At 28.1% G+C, this 25659-nt stretch overlaps 2 protein-coding genes across 3 annotated transcripts in view; one reads left to right on the forward strand and one right to left on the reverse strand.

Moving 5' to 3' along the window:
- Window positions 1-2121: 2121 nt before the first annotated feature.
- On the forward strand, window positions 2122-13170 carry LOC100204761 (nuclear receptor subfamily 2 group E member 1). Of its 2 annotated transcripts, none has more exons than XM_065788947.1 (4): window positions 2122-2271; window positions 11084-11314; window positions 11492-12292; window positions 12789-13170. In XM_065788947.1, exons 1-4 carry the CDS (start codon window positions 2226-2228, stop codon window positions 13034-13036), a joined length of 1326 nt encoding a protein of 441 aa, XP_065645019.1. In that variant the 5' UTR covers window positions 2122-2225; the 3' UTR covers window positions 13037-13170. The 2 variants fall into 2 exon arrangements, with proteins under 2 accessions (XP_065645019.1, XP_065645020.1); XM_065788948.1 differs by lacking the exon at window positions 2122-2271 and adding an exon at window positions 2866-2996.
- A 9792-nt stretch (window positions 13171-22962) lies between these two features.
- The window catches only part of LOC100205987 (fibronectin type III domain-containing protein 3B), a 69226-nt gene continuing 66529 nt past the window's right edge, over window positions 22963-25659 (reverse strand). The window contains exons 25-26 of the mRNA XM_065788949.1: window positions 23499-23632; window positions 22963-23372 (exon numbers count right to left, since the gene is read on the reverse strand). Of these exons, the coding sequence (XP_065645021.1) occupies window positions 23040-23372; window positions 23499-23632 (467 nt within the window). The 3' untranslated portion in view covers window positions 22963-23039. The remainder of the gene's footprint in view (window positions 23373-23498; window positions 23633-25659) is intronic.

The raw sequence follows: 25659 nt of genomic DNA on the forward strand, positions 1-25659 counted from the left end.
ATGCCGAAACAATACAGACGGCATCGCAAACTAAATGCTTGTAAATTTTTGAGACAAGCAAATTTTAAAGACATCTTTAACCGTTTAATCCTTCGATTCTCTTATTAGTTCTATTTCCTTGGAATCTAGAGGACGAAGAAAGTTGTACTCAAGCTTCCAAAAAAAGTAAAATGTTCTTTAATTTTAGAAGTGGACAAATAGGAATCAATAAAACTGTCAGAACTAGAACCATCAGACTTAAAATCATTGGAACCAACAGAAGTTATTAATTCAGAAGATGAAATAATGAGCGATTTAAAAGCTACTAATGAAAATTACTTGGAAGATGAAAACATTTGCGTGAGAAATAAATGTATCAATATTAAAAGTGAAAAATTTTGAAAAATTATTACTTTAGAAAAATTTTTTTAAAAGTAAGTTTTTGCGTTTCTAATGCAATTTCAAAAGATATTTTTAAATAATTTCTATTCTTTTTAAAAATTAAAACAAGCTTGTAATCTTTTATAGAAATACTAGTGTCGTCTTTAGTATTGCTAACTAGGTTTGTGAGGGCAATGGATAATTTTTACAAGTAACCTGCTCCGTCGAAACAATATAATTTCAGTATATAGAATCTGGAAACGGAATTTACTCAAAATTTTTAATTTAAACTTAGCGCGTTTTGGGTATTGTGGTTTATCCTCGTCCAGCTAATTGCTATATGGAAGCCACATACCCGGGCCAGCGAAAACAAGTTCAACTCATTAAAAACATCATCACTCGCTTCGCTGACCAAAAGTGAGTTTAGGAAGAACAAAGAAAGTTAGAGCGAAAGTCAGAAAAAGTTGAGTTAGAAAGATAGGATAGAGAAAGCGGAGAGATAATTGTACTAGATGTTAGAATGCAGGGCCGTAAGAACAAAAATTATATTGGGGGGTGGGGGCGGTACTACCCCAAAATAGTTTTAAGGATCTTTTTTTTTAAGTCATTTTTCAGTCAATTTCTTCAAAATTATATGTTTGAAAAATTATTGGGGAGGGGGGGGCAAATGCCCCCCTCCCCAATAATTTTAAGGGGCTCCCCCCCTCCCCCAGTTGCTACGGGCCTTGATTGTGCAATTCACACTATTAAATTAGATTACCTAATTAAGTAAATAAATATAAACGCTGTCATCATTGTCGATGGCGCTTGTTTATACATATTACTAGCTTGTTTATACTTATAATTAGGCTCATTTTGCAGTTGTGTTCCTCGTATATATGAGGAGTGGACTTGCAAAACTTGATAATTCACTTTTTTGCCATTTCGAGATAATTGGCAAAAACTGTTTTCAGAAAATCTGTTTGTTATTTGTTTGATTCTGAAAATTTGTTTGTTATCTGTTTGTTATCTGTTTGATTCTGGATGTCCTGAATTATTTTCCTGATGCAAAATTACAAGAGCTATCCAGTGGTGGGCGCAAGTCAGATTTTTTGAAAAAGTGAATTATCAGGTTTTGCAAGTCCATTCCTCATATATAAATACATAAATTATGTTTATGCATATAATTATAAAATCGGCTTGTTTTCTTAATACCATAGAAAATTTACGCCAGCTGTTTTGAAAACGTTCTCCATAATTCAATAAAAATGCCACACTTTACCACAATCTTCACCACACGTTTTACTTGCAAATAGCATTTTATTGGACTGCAGAATAAATTATTTTGAAAATAAATGTTAAAAAGAAAGATTTAAAGTTAAAAAGTATTCAATAATGATTTTTCTAAAAAAAGTTTTTTTTTTAACAAATCAATAATTAAAGTGCGTTAGTTTCATATTCACAACAACCGCGCTTTTATTTTAGGAACTATTTTGAAACTTTTGTTTCTGATGTTATACTTATTTTAAGAAGGAAAAAAAAATTATATTATAACAATTGTATTATTATATATTATATATATATATTAAAATGGTCACGATAATGATTTTTATCGCTTTACGTTGTTCGTTTTTTATCAGCACTTGTTTGTTTTTTTACGGCTAACTTTAGATAGTATAGCTTAATTCATCGGCACAAATTTTTTTTATTTTCCCGGCATCACCGGTTGACTCATATGCGTCATAAAACATGCTGATTTCTACACTTTTAAAAAAACCAATCAAACGGTATTTTAATAAAAAAGAGCGGGCTTTCTTCTCAACTCACAACAACAATGGTTTATTAAGAAAAGGGCAAAAGTTAAAGATTAAGACTTCAAATATAAAATGGCCGAAATCGCCGACCCACTTCAACTTCAGGAAGCGGACAAAGGTAAGCATAAGTGATAGTGTGTGTATTGTTTTAATTAAAAAGTTCATTTACATTAATTAAATCTATTTTAACAATATTTACATTTATCTATTATATAAAATTGTCTCGATGAATTCTCCCCTTTAAATTCTTTTAAAGAAATAGAAGGCACCCCTCCGAATTTAGAATTCTGAAAAATAGGAAACGATATGTTTTCTTTAAAAACTTAAAAATTTTGTGTTTGCGCTAACCCATCTATCACAGAACATGTGACTATATTTTCAAATTAGAGATATTACTTATAAATTAAATTTAACAGCGTTTCCGGTTTCTTGTACATAATACCTCAACACCGTTTATTTTACTACAAATTTTTACTAATGTGTATAATAACAGCCGAAATAACTATTTAATTTTTTTTTAATATTTAACTAAATACTAAATTGAAAATAAAAATTAAAACTTAATTAAAAAAAAAAAAAATACTTCGTACGTATTATTATTAGATAAATCTCTGTCAATATTATAGAAACGTTTATACTTGTTTACAAAAATTGAAAATATATAATTTATTTTATTAATCTTATTTATCATTTTATTTTTATTTTTATTATTAGTTTTTTTAATTTTTATTAAAAATAAAAAAATGCGGTTAGAATAATTGGTGAAAGCGTGGCAAAATGTTGGTGTTTTTGTTGCGCTGGTCGTCGCGTGTTTCAAATTGTTCGGAATAATTTGAATTGAAGGTAGGAAACTAATTACTTTGATTGAAGTTTTTATTTTATCAACATTTAAATTTTTTTTTTCGAATGTTAAACTCATTAATTAATATCAATTAATTTTAAAACCTGCTAATGAGAGTAAAAATCAAATGTTATTTTTAGAACTTTTAATTTGCACACAATAACAAATTTTTTTATTAATACATTTGTGTGTGACACACACACAGATATATATATATATATATATATATATATATATATATATATATATATATATATATATATATATATATATATATATATATATATATATATATATATATATATATATATATATATATATATATATATCTGTGTGTGTGTCACACACAAATGTATTAATAAAAAAATTTGTTATTGTGTGCAAATTAAAAGTTCTAAAAATAACATTTGATTTTTATTTAAAACTTTTTTTGCTTCGTAAGAATATAAAAGTAAAATCATATTAATTAATTTTTAGAACTAAAATACATTCTTTTAAAAATAAACTTTTTGGGGTTCTGAAATAAATGATTACAGGGCTGATGACACGGGTTTCGAAGTAAGGGAGGGGGGGACAATCTTTAATTTTTTAAAAAAGTCTTCTATATTCAGAATTTTCCTGAGAAAAAAAAAAAAAAAGTTTATGTATTATCATTTATTGTGATGTATTCAAACGGTGGAATGAAAGGAGAATTATTGATCTTTTTTCGCCATTAAGAAATTAATAAATGTAATGTAAATAATATACCAAAATTTGTCTCGTCAAAAATTGTTAGAATTTATACCAAAATTGCAATATTAATAAGGTTATAGTTAACAGAAATTGTAAAAAAGTTTTTAATTTCAATTCTATTACATTCAACAACCCAAAACAATGAAAATGAAAACAATAAAAAACTGCGTCATTTAAAATTTTATTTAAAGAATTCGGTGTTATAAAAGTTCCATGTTATTAAAAATTCGATAAGAATTTAAAAAGTTTTTTTGTTATTTACTTTAGAGTAATTTTTTATCTTTTCTAAGTTTTAATTTGGTTCATAATTATTTGTTTATAAATCCAGCACTACTTTATCATTAGATGTTTATAATAAAAGGTATAAAAAAAGTGCTTTAGTGTCAGTGACTCTGTAGTCACTGATACTAGGCAAAAGTTGTGGGCCTCAACCTAAAACTCTAATCACAATCTCTAACACAAATAGTTAACTTTCCAAAAAGCTTTCCAGACAACCCGAATCATTTATTTTAATAACTTTGAATTCGAATTCAAATCGAAGTAAATGATAAATCTTGTTTTAAACAGATAATAATAAGTTTTAACGATTTATCAGTCAAGTCTCATTGAAAAAACTTTAATAAAAAAACTTCATTTTAAATTTAGCCGTCTATTCACAGTTCTCTTATTCCAATTTTTTGATCCTTACTTCTTACGGCTAAAGGCAAAGAAAAAAGATTATCAAAAGATCAACGAGTCGAAATTATAGCTAAACTTAAAAAAAATGATGCGCCAAGCAAACGAGCGATTGCAAGTGACTATAATGTAACTGAAAATTCAATTCGATCTCTCTGGAACGAAAAGTTCCAGAAAATAGTTACCAATTTCCACAGTAATTAGGTAATATTTTTACGTATAAGTAGCAAAAAACTAACAAAATATAAATTAAAACTGCCACAAATCTTTAACCAGTTAACCAATTAGGCTAATTTTATCCTTAGTTTGGAGCAACATTTGAAAACTGCTCGTAGAGACAGTAATTGGTAATAGAGGCAGTAATTGGTAATAGAGGCAGTAATTGGTAATAGAGGCAGTAATTGGTAATAACGACATTAATTGATAATAGAGGCAGTAAATGGTAGTAGAGGTAGTAATTGGTAATAAAGGCAGTAATTGGTAATAGAGACAGTAATTGGTAATAGGGGCAGTAATTGGTAAAACTTCGAATACAAGTTATTAAAATAGAAAAATATTAAAAATAAAAAATTATAACTTATCCACTTTCCAAAATAGTACTGTTTTTTAATATAGGCTAATCGGAAAGTTTCAACAACGAAAAAGCTTGAAAGTTTTTTAAATTAGCTTTAAAACAGTATTAGTGGAAATTGAAAACTGATATTAACAGACTCGTAGCAACCGGGTGGGCAGCAGGGGCATTTACCTCCCACAACCCAATATGTTTTTAAATAAGTAATTTTGAAGAAATTGACTGAAAAAATTAAAAAATTAAAAAAAGGGTCCTTAAAACTATTTTGGGGTTGTACTGCCACCTCCCCCCCCCCCCCATATAATTTTTGTTCCTACGGCCCTGTATTAAAGTGCGCAAGCGTTTTGTGGTCTTTGAAAGGACTATTAAGCAAGAAGCAAACTTAAAACTTATGTATGTTTGCCCCTTTAACCCAAAATATGAAAGTTAATAATTTTTTAATGTAAATTTACTCTCGTTACCAGGTTTTAAATTTCACCTTATAATCTCTTATCGATTCAAAATTTCAACCACGCAAAGTTTCTATTTTTCTGGCCCCAGAAAATAATTTATTCCTAGTTTTATGGTCCCATATATAAATTTTATCGCCCCATATATAAATTTTATCGCCCCATATATAAATTTTATCGAGGTAAAAAACGTCAAGTTGTTTTAATAAATATTTTAAGCAACTTTATTAAATATTTGACTTGATAAATTAATATACTTAAAACAAATAAAAATGTATTATTATTTATTATACATAATATAAATATTATTAGTTTTGATAGCAGTCCTGTAAAATAGTACTAATTCTGTAAAATAACATTCGGTTTCTCAGTATGTTAAAATCATTGGTTTAATTTTAAAAGTTTTGAAATTTTTTAAATTTATTATTTCAGATTTAATTGCATAAAACAAATAATTTTTAACATTTAAAAAATTTTTTTAACACTTTAGAAAAAAAGTTTTTAATGGTTTTTTTGGAATATGCTTATTTTTTTCATTTTTTTTAGACACTGAATAAGTTATAATTTTGATCAATTATAAATTGTTTTTTACTAAAATTTAAAGAATATATTGCTTTAAATAGTTAAATAAGCTCTTAGATTTTTTCAAAAATATTTTTTTTGATAAAAAAGAAATACAACGACTGTTACTGTGATGCCAACGAATTGCAAAGGTCTTACAAACGGTCCTGGGTAAAATATTAGATCAAGAATTATTAGTAATAATTAAGTAAATTGGGCTTATTGTGGATTCATAGCATAGAAAATACATGATTTTTGAAAAGCATACATATTTACTTAAAAAGATATTCTATGTAAGTTATGTACAGAAAGTGTTAACAAAATAATGATTAAAATAGTATTTTGATAATAACGAATTTAAAAAAAAAAACAACAAAAAAACACCTGTTTTGGTAAATCTTTTTTTTTTTTTTTCGTTATTCATCTTAAGATGGTAGGTCAATGGAAAAATTTAAAAGCCCGCCCACCAATTTTTCATATTGGTTTATAAAATATAATTATCACATTAATACTATTATACTAACATATTTTATAAATTATATTTTTCAATGGCTTTTCTCATTTTTGAAGTTTTTAGTTGTTTTTATTAATTTTAAAACCCGATACCTTCATTTTAAAATGACCAATTAAGCTAAATGTGGTTTATCATAAATTTTTGAAAAGATCACTATGTAAGATATAAAGTCATTAAAATCCTTCTCTATCAACCAATTACTGACATATTTCCATGACCTTTATCGTTTGCTAAGTTATGAAATAAATTATTGTTGATATTATAAAAAACTAGTAAAGAATTTTAATTTTATATCACATCACCAATTCTGTTGTTTAAATCACAGACCCACATGCACACAAATATTGGCAATTTTAAAGGAATCTGCCGCTAATAACAAACAGTTAAAGTTGACGTCATCTATACTGATTTTAAAAAAGCATTTGACTCTGTAACTTATCTTAAACTTCTGAACAAATTGCAACACTGCGGTATTAAATACGAGCTGTATAACTAGATTTGATCAGAATAGAGTGGGGAATACCACAGGGAACTGGGAATAAGGACCTATATTGTTTCTAACTTTTGTTAATAACATGATTTTTTTGCATTGATGGAGATTAAGTTTGTAGGTGATATCAAATTGTATCAATTGAGAAATGATTACAACGATTATATTTTTACCAAAAAATCTCTGACTTGTTCAATGATTTACAACTCAAAACAGCAACCAACAAATGTTTATTTAAGCCACGGAACATATTTTTAACTTATTCATTTTTATTCATTATGTTTTGTTACCAAATTTAAATTGTTTATTCAATTTAGGATGTTTGAATTACCATGTCTTCTGATACAAAGTTCTCTGATCATTGCACTTGTATTTTATATATAGCATACTCCTGTATTCACCTACTTTTAAAATCCTTTCATCAGGAACAATTCACAACTTTTGTTAAAAGCCTACTGAGTTTATGTGCGACCAGTACTAGAATCTTGAATAATTGAAGCCTGGGAACAAAAGCTCCTAAGTTTTCTCAACCTAAGTCAACACCTCCCTCCCCCACCCCTACCCTAAACGTAAAAACAATAAGCTGATAAAAAAAATAGTTATTTATTATTCTCAATTAAATTTATATTGATTTAAAATTAAATTAATAATTTTAAAATTTTAATAATTTTAAAATCTAAAATTAGAATAATCTTTTATTGTTAAAAAGTTATTTTAATGAAATAAAAATTATGACCATATAAAATTTGAACCCCCGTCTTCGAACCCATCAATTTGAGGGAATTAAAAATACTATATGCACAAATTTTATTTACATCTCGAACACCAAAATGCTTTTAGTTAAATAATTATTTTAAGGGCACTTGTTAGACTTAAGAAAAATTACTCCATAGATTTTTAAGCATTTATTTAAAATTGTATTTTGTAAATTTTTTAATTGTAAATAAATAAAATAAAATAATCTGAACCAGTAGACAAATTCCAAACAAAGTGGCAAATAAATTTTGTATATGCTACATTACCAGTTTTTGAGTTTTTATCAATTGTCACTTTTAAGATTTAAATTTTTACTTTTTTTTATCAATGTTTTAGATTAAACTAACTGATTGGTTTCTTAAATAAAAAAATCTTAAATAAAAATGCCATTATGAAAAAAAAATTGATAATATTCTTTCATAAACATTTTTCTTAGTCAATGCTATGTACGAAAGCTCTTGTTAAAAGCTGTTTAGAGGAGCAGCTCTCATGGCTCGCCATATTCATTATAGGAGAGCTTTTTGCACTTGTTTACTCCCACCGAGGCCTGTAATATTTATGCAAAAATATTATTATTTTTTTTAATATAAAATTTTAATGTATGAAATATAAATACCCGAATTTTCTGCATACATAACATTCAAAAAAAATTACGCTTATTGAACATCATTATGAAAATACGAAAGTTTAGTGTTAGCTCTGGATATAATGATATAAATTTATTAACCTTAATGTCCTTAATGTTAATTTTCGAAAAAAAAAGTTCATTTTTTATTTTAAGATGAAATAAGATTTCTTTTAAACAAACATTTAATTCAGACACAACATAAGTCTTTCGGCAGCCGTAATATTAATTACATGAGTGGTCACTATAGGCTTAATTGTGAAGTAATTAAGAACGAAGCATTAAAAATCAACAGCTCAGAATTGTATAGCAACAACAGATAACGAGAAATTTGCTTTATTTTTTAATTACCGCTGCCCAGTGCCTCCAAGAGGTCAAAAAACGGCTAAAGTTATTTATCTATCAAAAAACAGCATCAATTTTTAAATATAATTTTCAAAAACGTTAATGCGTATTAGTTTTGGTAAATAATTTATTATTAATATTTTCCATATTTTAGATAGAGATAAAATAATTTTCAATTAATAATAATAAGTTGTGTTATAAATACGTTAAGATGCTTGTAAAACTTGCTTCTAATGCTCTAAATTCTATAAAAAAAAATTATTGCCGAATAAGAGATTATCCAAAAAATAATCCTAATGTTTAAAAAGTTTTTCAAAACTTTTTATTAAACTTATTTTCATTAAACTTCATTCATTTCATTAAAATTAAAAAACTTTCTCCTAAAAATTGATTTTAGGCCACTTTTTAAAGTTTCTGAGGTACTGTACGGCGCACAGAATTGCTCCAAAACTGAACAAAATTTATTTTTTTTTGTTTCGGATTTTTAAGTTAAATAATTATTTAAGGACACTTGTTAGATTTAAAAAAAATTACTCCATATATTTTTAAACATTTATTTACAATTGTCAAACGTTTTTAATGTATTTTCGAGTAAGTGATAATAGAAAAAATAAAAAAAATAAAAAGCTTGCACGAATAAGTAATAATAAAACGTATTCTAACCGATTCACTAAGATAAATTGCTAAAATAAATTACAGTAAAATATTTACACTAAAATAAATTTACACTAAAATAAATTACAGTAATTGGAATTTAATGTAAAAAGTCACTAAAAAGAAGTTACTCGAAAACTCGATTAATTTTACTCGTTTAAATTTGCTCAAAACAAATCTTACAAAGAAAAAGAACGCCATAGTTCAAGAGTTCATGACCTGGTTTCTACTGGTGAAATTGACACATTTCCACTAATTCACACAAAAAGGGCTCTACAAGTACAACAAAAAAAAGTTTTACAATCTGCAATCATCAGCAATTTCATAAAAAAAAAAATTTGAAACTGTATCTAAGTGAAAATATAAACAAAAAGCGCATTGTTTGAAAAAATTAAACAAAAATAATATATTTTAAATCCTTAAAATTTTTAAATACTTATTAATGTATATTTTAAGCACTTTAAAGTTATTTTTTTATTAGCAAAAATAGCGGCAAACCTGAAATTGAAGAATTCTTGAAAAAAAATTTGGAATTTTTAATAAATTTCAGCTTTAACACAATATTTTTTAAACAAAAGAATTGAGCTAGATTATGGGTTCAACAGAGTGGTTCGACAGGGTGTAAAGGTCAGTCCTACCCTAAAAGTAAAATACGTGGATAAGGTGGACCAGAGACTCTTTTATACATTACCACCATAAAATGTTTCATAGCGCCTTTTTTCATTTTCGTCACATGAAAATGAAAAAGACGTTTCTTTTTTTAATAAAATTCTTCGCCACTGTGCGCCGCACAGTGGGGCAGAATTGCTTCAAAACATTGCAAAACGTCTGAAATACATTAAAATGTCTGACAATTGTAAATAAATGCTTAAAAATCTATGGATTAATTTTTCTTAAGTCTAACAAGTGCCCTTAAAATAATTATTTAACTAAAAAATTCAAAACAAAAAAAAATTAATTTTGTCCAGTTTTAAAGCTATTCTGGCCCACTGTGCGGTGTTTGGAGAAAAATTGACCAGAACAACTCTAAATATTGTTTTATTCCATTTTTTGTGAAAAATATTTTCGAACAAGTAACCTGATTTCGACATTTACGAAAATTTTATAAAATTATTTTTAAGTAACTACGTTTTTGATAATTTGATAAATGCTATAATTTGATAATTATAATTAGTGGAATTTTTTTTGCTATTTTTCGAAACACCTTTTTAATTTTTTTAAAACCGTTCCATAATTTTCAGCAGCGTAGTATTTTATCGCAATACGTTTTAACTGAAACATGTTTACACTGTTACACAGAAACATGATTAATTAGGAAGCAATAAAACATGTTTAATTCACCACAAAATTTCTCGTAAGTTGTGTTTTAATTTCGTAATATTAGGAAAATATTACGAAGTTAGAACACAACTTACGCTATAACCAGTGTTTTTGTCTTAATGCTTTTCAACAAACAAAAAAACATTTCTCGTTTCAGAATTATTCAAAAATTAAAGTTTAATAGTCGCATTTCGCAATTTTTTTGTGGCAAGTGCCGCTAATTTTCTGCACTCATCTTTTTAAAAAATATGGTGACAAACATCTAAAAAAAATATGAATCTTGATTTTTTGACTTACTATGCGATGTAGCATGCTGGATCCTAACTTTTATTTTTACCAAATGTTTACTTTAGCTCTAATAGTAAACTTATTTCTAACAGTAAACTTTTTTTTATAGAAGACAAAAAGCACTTGCTTCCGTGTCGTGTATGTGGCGATAAATCATCAGGAAGGCATTATGGTGTTTTTACATGTGATGGATGTCGTGGGTTTTTTAAACGTGCAGTTCGCAGAAACCTCTTGTTTCTATGTAAAGAGAACGGCAACTGCCAAGTAGATGTTGCACGCCGCAATCAATGTCAGGCATGTCGTTTGAGGAAATGTTATGATGTACATATGAATCGAGACGGTCAGTTACTATCTTTTATTTTATTGTTAGTCAAAACAAAAATTTGCTAATGTTGTCCAGCGCATGACATCTAAGCTCTAAGCTGGATAACATTAGTTTAAAAAAAGTTAAAAATGAGGACCGAGTATAAACTATTTTAAGTAAAAAAATTGAAAAATTTTTGTTCAACTTTTTTAGCTGTTCAGCACGAAAGGTCACCTCGCCTCAACAACAACAGGACACGCAGCAAACAAAATGATTCCAAACATCGCGCTCCTCAATCAGTTCAAATACCATCTAATATTGATGTTAAATATCCGCAAGGTCCGCAAGGTGTCTCCTTTGTGAGTTACGAAGAAGCTTTCATGCCGCAACAAGCTCGAGGTTACGATAGCGAATTTAATCAGTTTCAACCAAAATCTGAAGATATAAGTTATGCATCAGGAGAAAATTCTAACGACGGCGAAAGCGTTACGATTGCTTCACTTTTAGACGCAACAAATCCTTTAACACAACAAGTACAAAACAATAACAACAATCCTTGTCCTACTGGCTTTCTTATAGCCGGGGATAAGCTCAATTTAAATGAACACGAAGATATTGAAAATAGAGGAACACAAAACATACCTAATAGTTATACCATGTCATCTAAATTCAACTCTGATAAATTATATCATTCTTCTCTTCACTTTCTTTTTATGTCTGTTAGTTGGGCTCAAAGTATACCAAAGTTTCTTGAATTGCCTTTCTCTGACCAAGCGTTATTGCTTGAAGAGTCTTGGAGTGAACTATTTATTTTATCAATGATTCAGTATTCCGAACCTATAGAATTAGGAGTATTGCTTTATTCAATTGGTGCCGAAAATGCTAGTTCCCAAAAAGGTTTAAATGATATACAAGAATTACAGACTTTACAACAAATTGTGTATAGATTTCAGAACTTAGCAATTGACTGCACAGAGTTTGCGTGTCTCAAGGCTACTGTGCTATTCAAACCTGGTAGGTAGTGGAGTTGAATTTCTTTTCTGATAAAATATCAGTAAAGGAAATAGTAAATTAATCAACTACAATCAGAAATGTTTATTTTGTTTTAATGCGAAAAAAGTGTTTTGGGTTTATTTGGGATTGTTTTTTTTTTTTTAGATTTATTAAGAAACTTATAGAAAAACATGGGGTAACATGGGGTAAAAGCCCTTATTTTTTATTCTTTGACTAAAAACTAGTACATATTTTATTGGTACAGTGAAAACAAATGACGTCATTTAGTGATTAAATAAAGAATAGACTCCACATGGGCTTTCTATCTCCACGTTCTCCTACATAAGTTATATTTTTCTATTCGGCAGAATAACCAGAGTTATTTTAAAACAAGCAGCAACAAAACTATTTTCCATCAGTCATTAAAATATATAAGTCATTAAAATTAGATAATTTTTAAAAAAAAGATAAGGTAAAGACAGTAATTACATGTAATCTTTTAAAAATATTTGTTTAGATCTTGAAGGGTTACGTTGCGGTCAGTACATTGAAAACTTGCAAGACTATGCACAAAGCATGTTGGGCGAGTATGTTCGTAACACTCACCCACAAACACCTGCGAGATTTGGAAAATTGCTACTGCTTCTTCCTTCTTTACGCGCTATAGGTGCAAAAACATTAATAAAACTTTTTTTAAAGGGTGACACAGATCAATCTCCTATAGACAAAGTGTTACACGATATGAGAAAAACAAGTTTACACTGATTTTTTAAAGATTGTTTAGTTTATGTATTATATATTTGTTTATTTTTCTTGAACTTTTTTTATCTCTTTTATTTGTTTTTTATATGTAAAGTTTTTGGATGGATAATATCACTTTGATTCTTTACGTGTTTAAATTGAATTTTTTTCAAATATGTTTTTCACAGCGGAAATCACTTAAGGTGTGTTAAATTTTTTTTTGTATTTTCCATACACAACGAAAAACGTAATGTAGCAAAGTTCTTTTTTTATTATCATTTGGTCTTCTATAAAATATTAGCTCATAAAATATATATTAGCTCATATATTAGCTTCTATAAAATATCAGCCTGTGCTCTTTGCTGCATATGTTAAGCAACAAAGAATACAGCCGATTTTGGATCCTTTATAAAAATTGCGCAGTAGAGTTGCTGATATAACGTAAGTTAAATGTAGTGTCAAGATAAAACGTATTTTTTTTGAATGAACCCACGTTTATTGTTGTTACCCCAAAGATGTATATGCAATTGTTCAGGTATTTTTTATATGTAATCTTGAGTGGTAAAAATAATAGCAGCACCCATAAAAAATTTATTTGAAAATGATGCTAACTTATGGTTTACACTATATTTCGAAATTTTCTCTTGCTGCTCTCACATTCCAAGGTGCTTGAGTATGGTGGAACTTGTAGCAGTTCATTGCTCTAGATATAATTGAGTTACTGCCTATCTGTGTTAGGCAAACATGTCAGAAAGTGGTCATAGGCTCGAGTTTTTGTGATTCAATCCATTTTTTACAGTCAAGAGGACTAAGAAAGAACTTGATTTGCTCGTATTGAAAGAACTTGATTTTCTCACTCCTATTTAGTGGTCTAGGTCAATTAGTTCTTACCTATGTAAGTTTCATTTCTTTCCAATCATCTAAGAATTGTTAGATAGGGCGCTCATGACAATCGTTCTTGAAAATTGCTAACAACATTTTTGTTCCTCAGGCTGAAGTATTAATGATCCTTGGGGTAACAGCCAAAGTTGTACCCCATCTGTTTATGGATGTTTGGCGTTTCAATCTCGAATAACAGGCTATTGCTATTGAGCTTTTAAATCATACTTAGTTTTGATTTGATAGAACCACAAGTAAAACATTTGGTGCTTAGAATCAAGCACCCAATGTTTTCTTACTGATACAATTAGATCTTTAGTGCAAAAGTCAGTTTTATACTATGTATAGCCGCCAGGTCTCAATCAAATATTTTGTATATTATGTGAATGATACGATGGTCAGGAACTTGTCTTTGTAATTTGTCTTCCTTGCTGCCTCAAACGAGGTTGAAGCGAATCCGTTTTTGCAAGTTTTCTATCATCTTTCCAAAGACTGAATTGTTCATGTTCATTTGTTCAATATATTTCAAAATCTCAAATAAACATATGAATAGCCGTAGCGCAATGGTCATCGTCTCAACATATTTTACGATAATAAAACAGAAATTCTCTTTATTTTAATGTCAAATTACATTCTGTTAAAAACCCAAATCGGAAAGTTTTGAAACTTTTATTACCATATTTTAATTAGGGGTGTATCGGAATGGAATTTTTGAATTCCGGCGGAAAGGGAATTTTTAATAAAATTCCGGTAGATTAACAAAATTTTATCAACAAATTAAAGTAAAACATAATTGATTTCTGCAAACAAAGTTACATTGCAATGTAAAAAATGTAATGTAAAAAATACAAGTTTCTTAACGAACGCAATTGTTTTCGTTAAGAAATTTGTATTTTTTACCTAGGTTTACCTATAGTTCTTCATTACCCTGTTGGACAATGATTTTTTGATTTAATTTACACATTCTATGTCACATGTCTTAACAAAAAAGATAAAAAATAAATTCCGGTGTTCCGGTCTAAAATATTGTAATTTCGGCCGGGATAACCTAATAAAAGTCTCCAATTCCGGCCGAAATTTTGGTACATCCCTAGTTAGCATTTAGACATTTAACATTTAGAAAGCATTGGAAGTTTAAAGCTATTCAAAGTATTAAAAATGCACAGTTTCTTTTCTGATTCATCAGTTTCACCAATTAAATTTATATTTATGGCAAACATAAGAAATAAAAATGACACATGCATATTTTTTAAAAATTTTGGTACTTAAGCAATTGCAAATGCTGAACATATTACTGGCATTATCGTATGGTTGTCCTTTGCAATCTTCCAAATTTAGTTTGTATTTATAATTAAACTTTATTATTATAGTCAAAAAAACGTAAAAATACACAAATTATCAATGACGATTGATCAGTGTGAGAAATATCAGGTGTCGAATCAGAAATGTTTTGCTTTTTTTTTATACCACTGATTGTTTTTCACTTCTGTTCCAAATATTATTAAGTTCATAATATAATGCTTTTGACACAGTTTTGGCATGTATGAATTTTTTGCAGAACCATAGTTTCCATACTTAAGTATATTAAAAAATACTTGAGTATACCCTCTTTTAAAAAGAATCATATTTTACAATCATTTCTAGTGACACCATAAAGTTTCTATTGTAATTGTCTAAAAATTTACTGTGTCCTCGAAAAGCTAACCCCCTGCTATATAGCTTCTCAATTAAAAAAAATAACTCTATTTTAAGCATTTTTTGAAAAACTTTTAAACTATTTTTTTTATTTTAAAAATCTATTTCTATATTTTAAACATTTCTCCCTTTTTTAAAAACATTTTCACACATTTAGGTTTTATCATTCAATCATGATCATAAAACATGGGTGATCATAAAACAATAGCGATCATAAAACAATGGCGATGAATTTTCGTGGGATGTTAATAATTGTGAAATATTTTTTAACTATGAGCATTTTCCTCTTTTAGTTTCAGTAATCTTTGCTGTTTTATTTAAACTAGAATTAGAAATGTTTTGTGGAGAAAAAGCTCTTGAAATTATTTTTAATGGATGTAGCTAGTAGTTTTGGTGGATGTAGCTGGTACAATAACGGAAATTTCTGTGTTTAAAACTAGTACATGCTTTCATGCGTACTGCTCTTTGTATCTCTGACGATGGGTTGTAAAACGCTAACAAAAAAACTTAAATCTGAATTAAACAAAATTTAGGGGCGCTTTGAGTTTTCATATCTTTAAAAATAATGCAAGTTAAACAAATTACACTCAATGTTTTAAACATTTCACAAATACAATGTCATTGTATGATTGTGTAAATGATTAAATACTCTTATACTCCACTGTAATACCAAATTTTAGACGAACTCGGGGATTGTTCTCGGTGACTTTAGACAAAATGGAGTAGGAACTGCTTTTGCTTTTCATCTTTTGTTGGAGGTTGTTTGTATTTCTAAATTAAAACCACACAATGTTCTACATTGTTATTGAATAATTTCAGCAGTATCACATGGTTGAATAACTTCTGGTAAGATGAATCAACCTGCCATTCTTCCGAATAATTGACCAAAAACGTTTGGACTATTCTATCAATGTTGCATTCACCAAATCAAAGATACAGTTGGTTCTCTCAATCAGAAATGTTTTAAATTGATTAAAGTTTTCATCTTTGAACTTCACTCTATCCATGGCTGTCTGACTCTTTAAAGCAGGAGTTCGTTTGCCATAGCTTTCTTGATGTGTGGTTTTACGCTATGTTCAGGCCTACAAGATGTTTTGAAAAGAACCACAGATGACGAGATAAGGCAGATAGTGAGAAATCTGCGATTGCTTGGTTTGCATATATTTAGATTGATCAAGCATGATCCAATCATACAAAGGAGTCAGTGGTGCCAAAAGCGCCCATGAACAAAGGTAACAAAGAGAGCAAGCTTAGTAAGACCTTTGAACTCTTTTGCTCTCAACTTTAGTTGGTTTTTAAACAGCACTGTTTTCATGGGGTATATAGCCTTCGCCATTCACTATGCATGGTGAGTTATACCAGGACACCGGAATGTAATGTCTATTCCAGTTAAATCTACTCCAAGGAAGACTCGGCACAATTGAAGGAGTTTGCAATAATCTTCTCTTAGCTGGTGATTTGTAAAAGCTTCATAGTAAAATGTTACCATTTCTTTCCAAAGAATTTCAATAACAATCTCTAAAATGTAGTGACGGCAGCAGATGTGGACAAGTTTGCAGTCGAGTGCTTCTTTGATGAAGACACAAATTCCCTTATGAATGCTGGTATTGGAGGATGTGGTATTTAATACCAAATCCTGCACTACATCTGCGCAATTTCTATTCATACAAAACTGTTAGACAAGCAGTAGCTTGTTTGTTTCCTGCTTTCAGTTTTAATAATCACCTGCAGTTTCTCAATTCCATCTCCTGTTTTTCAAGCAATGGTATTTTTTGTACCTGTTATATCGAGAAGTAATTTGCCATCCTAATAAAAACTGAAAAGCTGTTTTACTAGCAAACTGATGTCCGTCTCGGTCATCAGTTTGTTAGTTGCCGTTCTAGATCTTATGATTGTGGTAAATATTTGTTTCAGAAGTTACTGGAAATAAATAAAAATGTTAACTTTCTAGGATGACTTTAGTAAAGCGCTTAGAAAGTAAAGATTTTTTGATCTCAAAAACTTTCCCAGATACACCATATCAAGCAAACTTACGAAGACCAGCATACCAAACTTTATCAAAAGCCTAAGATATATCATGAGCAATAGTCCTCGCCGCTTCCATCTAATGCACAATGAAATCTTTTGGTCATAGCAGTTGGCAAATCAACCGTAGAGCAACAAGATCTAAAATTGTTTTCTTCAAAAATAAAGCATTTCATTTCGTAGAGCTTTTCTTTAGAACAAAATAAATTTAAAACATTTTGATTTTTCTCTTTTTCCCAAAAAAAGCTTAAAGAAACCATTTTGTCCCCAAATGATACATTTTTATACTTTTAAACGTTAAGCAATTTGCTATCTTACTTTAAGTATTAATGTAAATTATGAAACTCAATCATCTCCTTAATTACCTCAATGAATTGCTTGGTATAGAGCTTAGCCGACTACGACTTAATCTCTACGCATATTTCAAGATTCGATTGGAAATCGGCTCTTGATGGGTTACCAGTTTTCAAAAAATATCAAACATTCATCAAAAAATATAACAAAGCAACATCATTTTACATCCCTTCAATGAGTATCCATTATACTATGAAGTACAAAACGTGGGTGACCAAAGGCGTCGCAAACGCTGTAAAGTTAAAAAACAAGCTCTTGAGAAAATTTATCATAGCAAGTAGCATAAACAAGCCACTTTTACGCAAACAGCACAAAAATACAAATAAAGTTGTAAAAAAGTATTTCAAAACTGCAGTTCTCGTTTTTGAAGAGGATCTGGTCAAAAATAGCCGACAAGACTCAAAAGTCTTTCATACGTCAACAGCAAGCAAAAACACATGAACGCTCATACGTCAACAGCAAGCAAAAAATACACGAAGGCGTTCGTCAAATTAAAACAACAAACAATCAAACAAAAAAGACTTTTAAGTAATCTGCAAGAAACTAAATGATTATCAGTCTTCAAAACCGAGTCGAATGACCTTTCCCGATATTCAAAACTCACTCCACCAGCATTCACCAGCCGAACACCTTCACACCATACAAGTCTGCCAAAAAAAGCTTTCGTATTTGATCAAAACCATATCAATGGGATTCTATGGCATTCACCCATGCATTCTTAATTACTTTGCAGAAAACTTTGCTATTCTACTAAGCATCATATTCTCAGTGTCGCTTGAGGGCAGCGAAGTACCGTCTCAACACGGATTTGAAAAGCCCTGCTCAGCACGGATTTTAAAAAGGAAAAATTTGTCTCACTAACCTACTCGAAACTCGCAACGTTCTGACAGAAGCTGCCCGCAAGTCACCTGACATAGTATTTACGGACTTGCAAAAACATTCGACAAAGTTTGGCACCGTCGTCTACTGCACAAGCTGAAATTGTACAGGTTGATTGACACCTTTCACAAATGAATCAAGAGCTGGCTAACCAATAACCTTTAACGTGTAACTCTTGGTAAAAACAAATCTGAATGAAAAACAGTCTATAGCTGTGTGCCACAAAAGTCTGTTCTCGGACTACTCCTACATCTACATCAGAGATCTACCTGACAAAATACTACATCATTTCAAAATGTACGCAGACGGCTGTAAAATAATTGTGGAGATCAATTTGGATGAAGTGCAAAGTCATGCACACTGGTTGCAACAAGAAAATTTTTTTTACTGCAATCTGTACAATGAACAACACTGTCAGTTAACTGCACCAGCTATTGTGCACAACATCTGGAAGTTCACGCCTCCTTCCTAACCGATGTCGCAAAACTTGCCCAGAGGTGGGGTTTGAATCACGGATCCTTTGTTTGTGAGGCAAGTGCGCTATGGTGCACATTGTATATTTTATAAGTTCGCCCACAGTTGGGATTCGCAGTACAAGCCTAGTCACCATATCTAGGTCAAGATATAGTTAAATACAAACAAGTTCAACACTTAGCTAAGAAACAAATTTCTAACATAAAATGACTCACCCTAGACTCAGAAACTATCAAAATTAAATTTGGAAACGCTAACCAAACGACGAACAAAAGCAGATCTTATTATTAACAATACAAAATCAACAAGAAAATCAACATAATAAACTTCACGGCCCTCAACATCAGCCAAACTCAACGTCATCAAGGTATAGTTTTCGAGCTCGAAGACACACCAAATAACTCAAAGCACAACTTGTTTGAAACTGCGCGTAAAGAAACAATTTTTTTACCAACCAAATAGTATGTGGTCAAACCATGGAACACTTTAACTAAAACGTGGTAATTTCAACAAATATAAATAACTTCAAACATGAACTATTATTATAATAGCACTTAATTGTAATTTCAAAATACTTTTTTATTTGAAAGCTAGTCTGTAGTTTTATCCCAGAGTGGCCTGGCGTGCCGCTTCTCATCAATAATTTTATTGTTTATGAATAAGTTAAATAAATAAATGTATGCATTGGAATTTTACGAGGTTTTTAATTAACAACATTACAAACTCCATTGGCAAGAGGAAAAATGTTACTATTAGAATATTATTACAAGCTGCAGCTATTTGACAGACCTTTCTATTTATTATTTTGAACAAGTTTTGGACAAAGTTGCTTGAAAACAATTGTTCCAAAAAAAAGGACTCACATCTTAATGGATACACTGGAGAACGAAGAGATAGACAGGAAAAAAAGTTGCAAAAGAAACAAAGATAGTTCCAAAAGCTTCAAGGAAACTGCAAGAAAAGAAAATTGATTTTCTAGATAGAAAATCTATTTTCTATCTATAATTTACAGCAAAAAATGTCAATGCCGTAAAAGACACATGAAACATAAAAACCTAAAAACAATAAAAGCATTAGCCAAGAATATAAAATTTTCAAAAATGTTTTTTTGTGAGAAATTAGTAATAACGTAAATCACTAAATTTAGGTTATTTGCCGGAAAATAACATCACTTGAGCTAAGCAATGGCAACAAAACGTGTTTAAAAAAATTACGGTGTAAAGCAACAATAGCGTGCAACTATATGCCGTCGCTTAAACGCTTCTCACTCGATTTTAAAAGTTTTTTTGCTTCCGCATTATAAAAATTTAACTAAATTAAGATATCTATTCAAATAATATTTTGTTTAAAAACTTTTGACGAAGTCCTTATGATATTCTTAACCTTCTCGAGTTAGCAATAATGGTAAAGTATTTTCTTTACTTTTTTGTAAATTAATATATATATATATATATATATATAAATATATATATATATATATATATAAATATATATAAATATATATATATAAATATATATATATATATATATCCAGTAAAATTAGGTTTTTTTTTTTTTTTTTTACAACAATAATTATTATATATTTCAAAAACAAATAATATTTACATGTCTCCAGTTTATATAAATGTCCACCACAAATATTTACAATATCTAAAGAGCGTTAACAATGCAATTTTACGCATGCGCGTTTGACATTTTAACTCATGCGAGTTAAAATAATAAGTTCGTGGTTTATAATATAAAGTGCTGGCTATTAACCCATGCATTTAAAAAATATACGCAAGTCCGTCGCACCACAGGGCTACTAGGGACTTGCTTGTCGTTGTCGTTGAAAATATATGTTAATTGTTGAAAATATATATCAACATATATTAGTAGTACTATGTAGTTGTAAGGAAACTCGCAGAAGACTAAGAAAAGTCTTTTCATCGAGAACCTTCAAAATACAAAATAAACTAAAAATTTAAAGAGTAAAGACAAACATTAATTTTTTGAGGTCTACTGTTCAGTAATATTTTACTATGTATAGTTGCTAACAATTTTTATTTATTTATTTTTTTATATTTTATGTTTTATTTCTTTTTTATTTATTTTTATAGCTTAAATTGTTCTTTTTACATTTTATTATATTAATTGTTCTTTTATATTTAATACATATCGATAAAATTGGTTTTGTTAATTATGAGATCTTTTAGTTTTTTCTCCGCAAGTTCTCCGCATCAATCATAAACAATTACACACTTTTCTGTTTCTTCATGTTCTAAGAAATACTTTTAACCAACCTTATGCCCTCCTTAATATAAAACAAAAAACTACAACCAACGGGGAAAGGCCGAAAAACGAAATATTGTTAAAAACAAAAAATTAAAAACAAAAGTGCAGTTTTTATTTCATACTTATTTTTACATTTCATTATAACATAATTATAAACTAACTACTAACAAGTCACACTTATTAATGTTACTTTATCATATTTAAAAGAAAATGGTTCTTCTTCAAAAAGATCTCCATGTTAAAAACAAAAATACATTTGTAAAATATTTCACTTTTAAATGATAACACAAAACATGTTCATGCCCGATGACACCCAATGACAAAACAAAAACATTTGCATTATAAATGCTTTATTAAAAAAAAAAAATTACTAAATAAATAAACTTGATAGATTCATACAAAAATAATTAGAAAGCAATAAAAAAAATTGCGATTTACAAGGAAAATCAGGAGTGAATTCTATATTTTTTTTGGACAAAAAAGATTTAAAAAATGACGCATTTGAACTACGGTTATTTTAAATTAGATTAAAAGTTCATTTTTTCATCTAACTTTTAATGTTTTTGTTGACTTACTTTCAGAATTAGACATAAAAACAAAACAAAAAAAATTCAGTCCTCCCTTGTAAGTTGACATTCGAAAGTATCAAATAGAATATTCATTTAGAAAGAAAGTTAAACCTGTTGACTATACATAGGTTTCCGCATTATAATACATATATTTTATAATACAATTAATATAAATATTATAATTTCATTTTGAATAATTTTATATACTAAAAAAAGAAGTTGTTTTTAATTTTTAATATGATTTTATACTTCCTTTATGTCATGATTTTAAAAACACCCCAATATATAAGCCCTTTTTATGCACCCTTCTAAAAAAACATTATTTTAAACGATAATAACGATAAACATTAATATTAAACATAATATATATCAATACATAATCCTCTAATTATTATCACTATATATATATATATATATATATATATATATATATATATATATATATTATATATATATATATATATATATATATATATATATATATATATATATATATATATATATATATATATATATATATATATATATATATATACATATATATATATACATATATATATATACATATATATATATATATATATATATATATATATATATATATATATATATATATATATATATATATATATATATATATATATATGCATATATATCTATAGTTTGCATTCAAGAGGTTTAATTAACATAATTAACCTTTTTGGTTCAATATTAAATAATCTAATTGAAAAGGGAAAAGGAATCCCCTTATTTACCATGTAAGTGTATTTACATGTGTATATAAAACCTATATTTTTCATATTGAACCCTGTTAAACAAAATCATTAACAGAAACTTCTACAGGCAATTTTAACCCTAAAGCGTGTTACCCGTTTCAATTAATTTGTAGCAATATACATCAAAACAATAAAAACGACGCATATCGCTAAAAAACTAACTAAAAATATCAGAGCGATGTGAGTGTCTGTTAAACCAATCGACTGAGCTGGTTCTATTTTTTTCAAATCATGTTCACATTCTTTTGAGATTGCTTGACGTAAAGTATGAACACGGATTATTGGAGAGTGAATACTTTTGATGTCCTCTGGTACGTTAGCTAAAATATTTCGATCCACAGCAGATAATGTTCGAGTAACATAAATACGAAACTGATATGCTTTATCTGGTTCAAGTTCGCACACAGTAAATTCTGTTTCAATTCCGTTGTATACCTAAAACAGGTCATTTATTTAGCATAACAAGTTTTTCCTAATAGTATTTCATTAATACTATTTTATTGATACAATCAATAGTATTAATAATTATAATATCAATATTATTTTATTATCAAAAAAAACCTGATTGAAGTCTTTTCCTAACTCAACATTTTGCATTTGAAGAGTGTATTTAATGATATCGTCTGGACGAATGCTTTCAACTGGTGTCCAAACCAATTTAACCGATGAGATATCAACATGCTGACATTTCAATTCTTAACAAACGGAAAATTTGAAAAAATAAATAAGAACCGATAAATAATTTTAAGAATAAATTAATAAAAAAAAATTAAAGCATGAGATCGAAAAAAAAGAGAAAGGAAAAAAATTAAAAAAAAATCTTTTCAAAAATATTTAAAATAACTGTTTTTTATATATAAAAAACAGTTATTTTAAATTTTTCTTTATAAAAAATTAAAGAGTATAAAAATACTTTTAGTTTCAAAATTTTTCTTCATTTCTAAAAAAAAATTGGACATTACTGGCGATGGTATCCATTAATTTTATGCACTTGACACATTTCAACTATTATTCTCATTTTCTTGCTTATGGTTGATCATTCAACAATTCTTGTCTGTTTTACGCAATGTCCTTTGGCAATACCCCAATATTTTTCGATAGGCCAGAATCGTAGGCAATATGAGCTTTTTTGATGCAAAATTAACCTTTCTCAATTTATACCACTCTAGAGTTTTTTTTAGCCTCATACCACTCAAAATTTATACCACCACGTAATAGTTTTGCCTGTTTTACGCAAAATATCCTTTGGCAATACCCCAATATTTTTCGAAGGGCCAGAATTGTGGACAATATGAGCTTTTTGGTACAAAATTAACTTTTCTCAATTTATACCACCCCAAAGTTTTTTTAGCCTAGTAACACAAAGCTAAGTCAGGCCAAAACAAACAAGGTCTAGCGTGCGATCGAAGAGTGGCAAAAGTCGTTTTTGAAGGCACTCTTGAATATAAATTTTTGATGTCAAAGTAGATGACAAAAAACTCTACTCTTTTTTCCACAACTAAAAATTGCTTGCCATTAGAGCAATTTTTTGCCATTTTTATCCACAAGTTTGTATTTATAATTGCTGCTTACACTGCTACAAACAACTGAAGTATAAAATGTGTGTGTAAAGTTTTCGTGCTCGTATTTAGGAAGTGGAATTTTGTTTGTCAGAACAATTTGGGTACTTTAAAATATCATTGTTTTTTTTTTATAATGTGTAAGGTATTTATCTTGAATGTGGTTCCCATTTCTAATTTTTTCCAATCTCATGCTTTATTAAAAAAAAAAAAAAGATCAGATAATTTTAATATGGATGAAACCAAATAATAAAAACACTGAAAATAAATAAATAAACAAAAATAACAAAAAGATATATAAATTTTTACAAATTAAAAAGAAACCTTTAACAAATTAAATAAAACTTTTTAATTTTTAAGTTCATTTTTTTTTTCCATATTCATGACAATCTTGCCACAATTACAAAAAACAACAAAAATATAATTTTTTATTTTCATCATTATTTGTGACTGTATTTTTTTATTATTATGTCAAGATCATTTTTTAAAATTAGTGACACACATCAATTAATTTATTTATAAAAGTCTTCTTTTTTAAATTGGTTTCAAAAACCTGATATAATACAAATATAATATAAATATAAATATAATATATAGATTAATAATATATAAATATAATATATAGATTAAAAATATATAAATAAATCCAGTTAAAAATAATATATATAAACATTTTTCAAAAAATAATGTTAAATAATTAAAGAACAATTTTAATGTTTGACTAACACAAATAAATAAAAAAATCAACACTTTTAAATATGATTAGGTATGAAAATTAAACATTTTTATGTTGAATAAATTACATAAAAGTAAACCAAAATAAAATGAATTATAATTTCATATTATATATATTTTCCATTTTTTTTCAACATTTTCACTTCCAACAAGGTTAAAAGCAACCACTATTAGAGTTGGAAGTTACTAGAAAAGAAAAGATTAAGTTTATAAAGCAAGATAATGATTAAAACACAACTTGAAAGCAAATTATATGAATCAGGAAAGCAAGATGAACGAGACGAATTCCAAAGAACTGATGTTCAAGAAAAAAAACTAAGCAAATAAAAATTTTTGGAGCACTTAGGCACAGTCAAAGTAATAGGATGAGACTTAATTGAAAGACAAGTAACATGAGAATGAATTTGGCTGATGACAAAAGAGATGCT

The sequence above is a fragment of the Hydra vulgaris genome, chromosome 01, assembly GCF_038396675.1.
Source record: "Hydra vulgaris chromosome 01, alternate assembly HydraT2T_AEP".
Taxonomy (NCBI): domain Eukaryota; kingdom Metazoa; phylum Cnidaria; class Hydrozoa; order Anthoathecata; family Hydridae; genus Hydra; species Hydra vulgaris.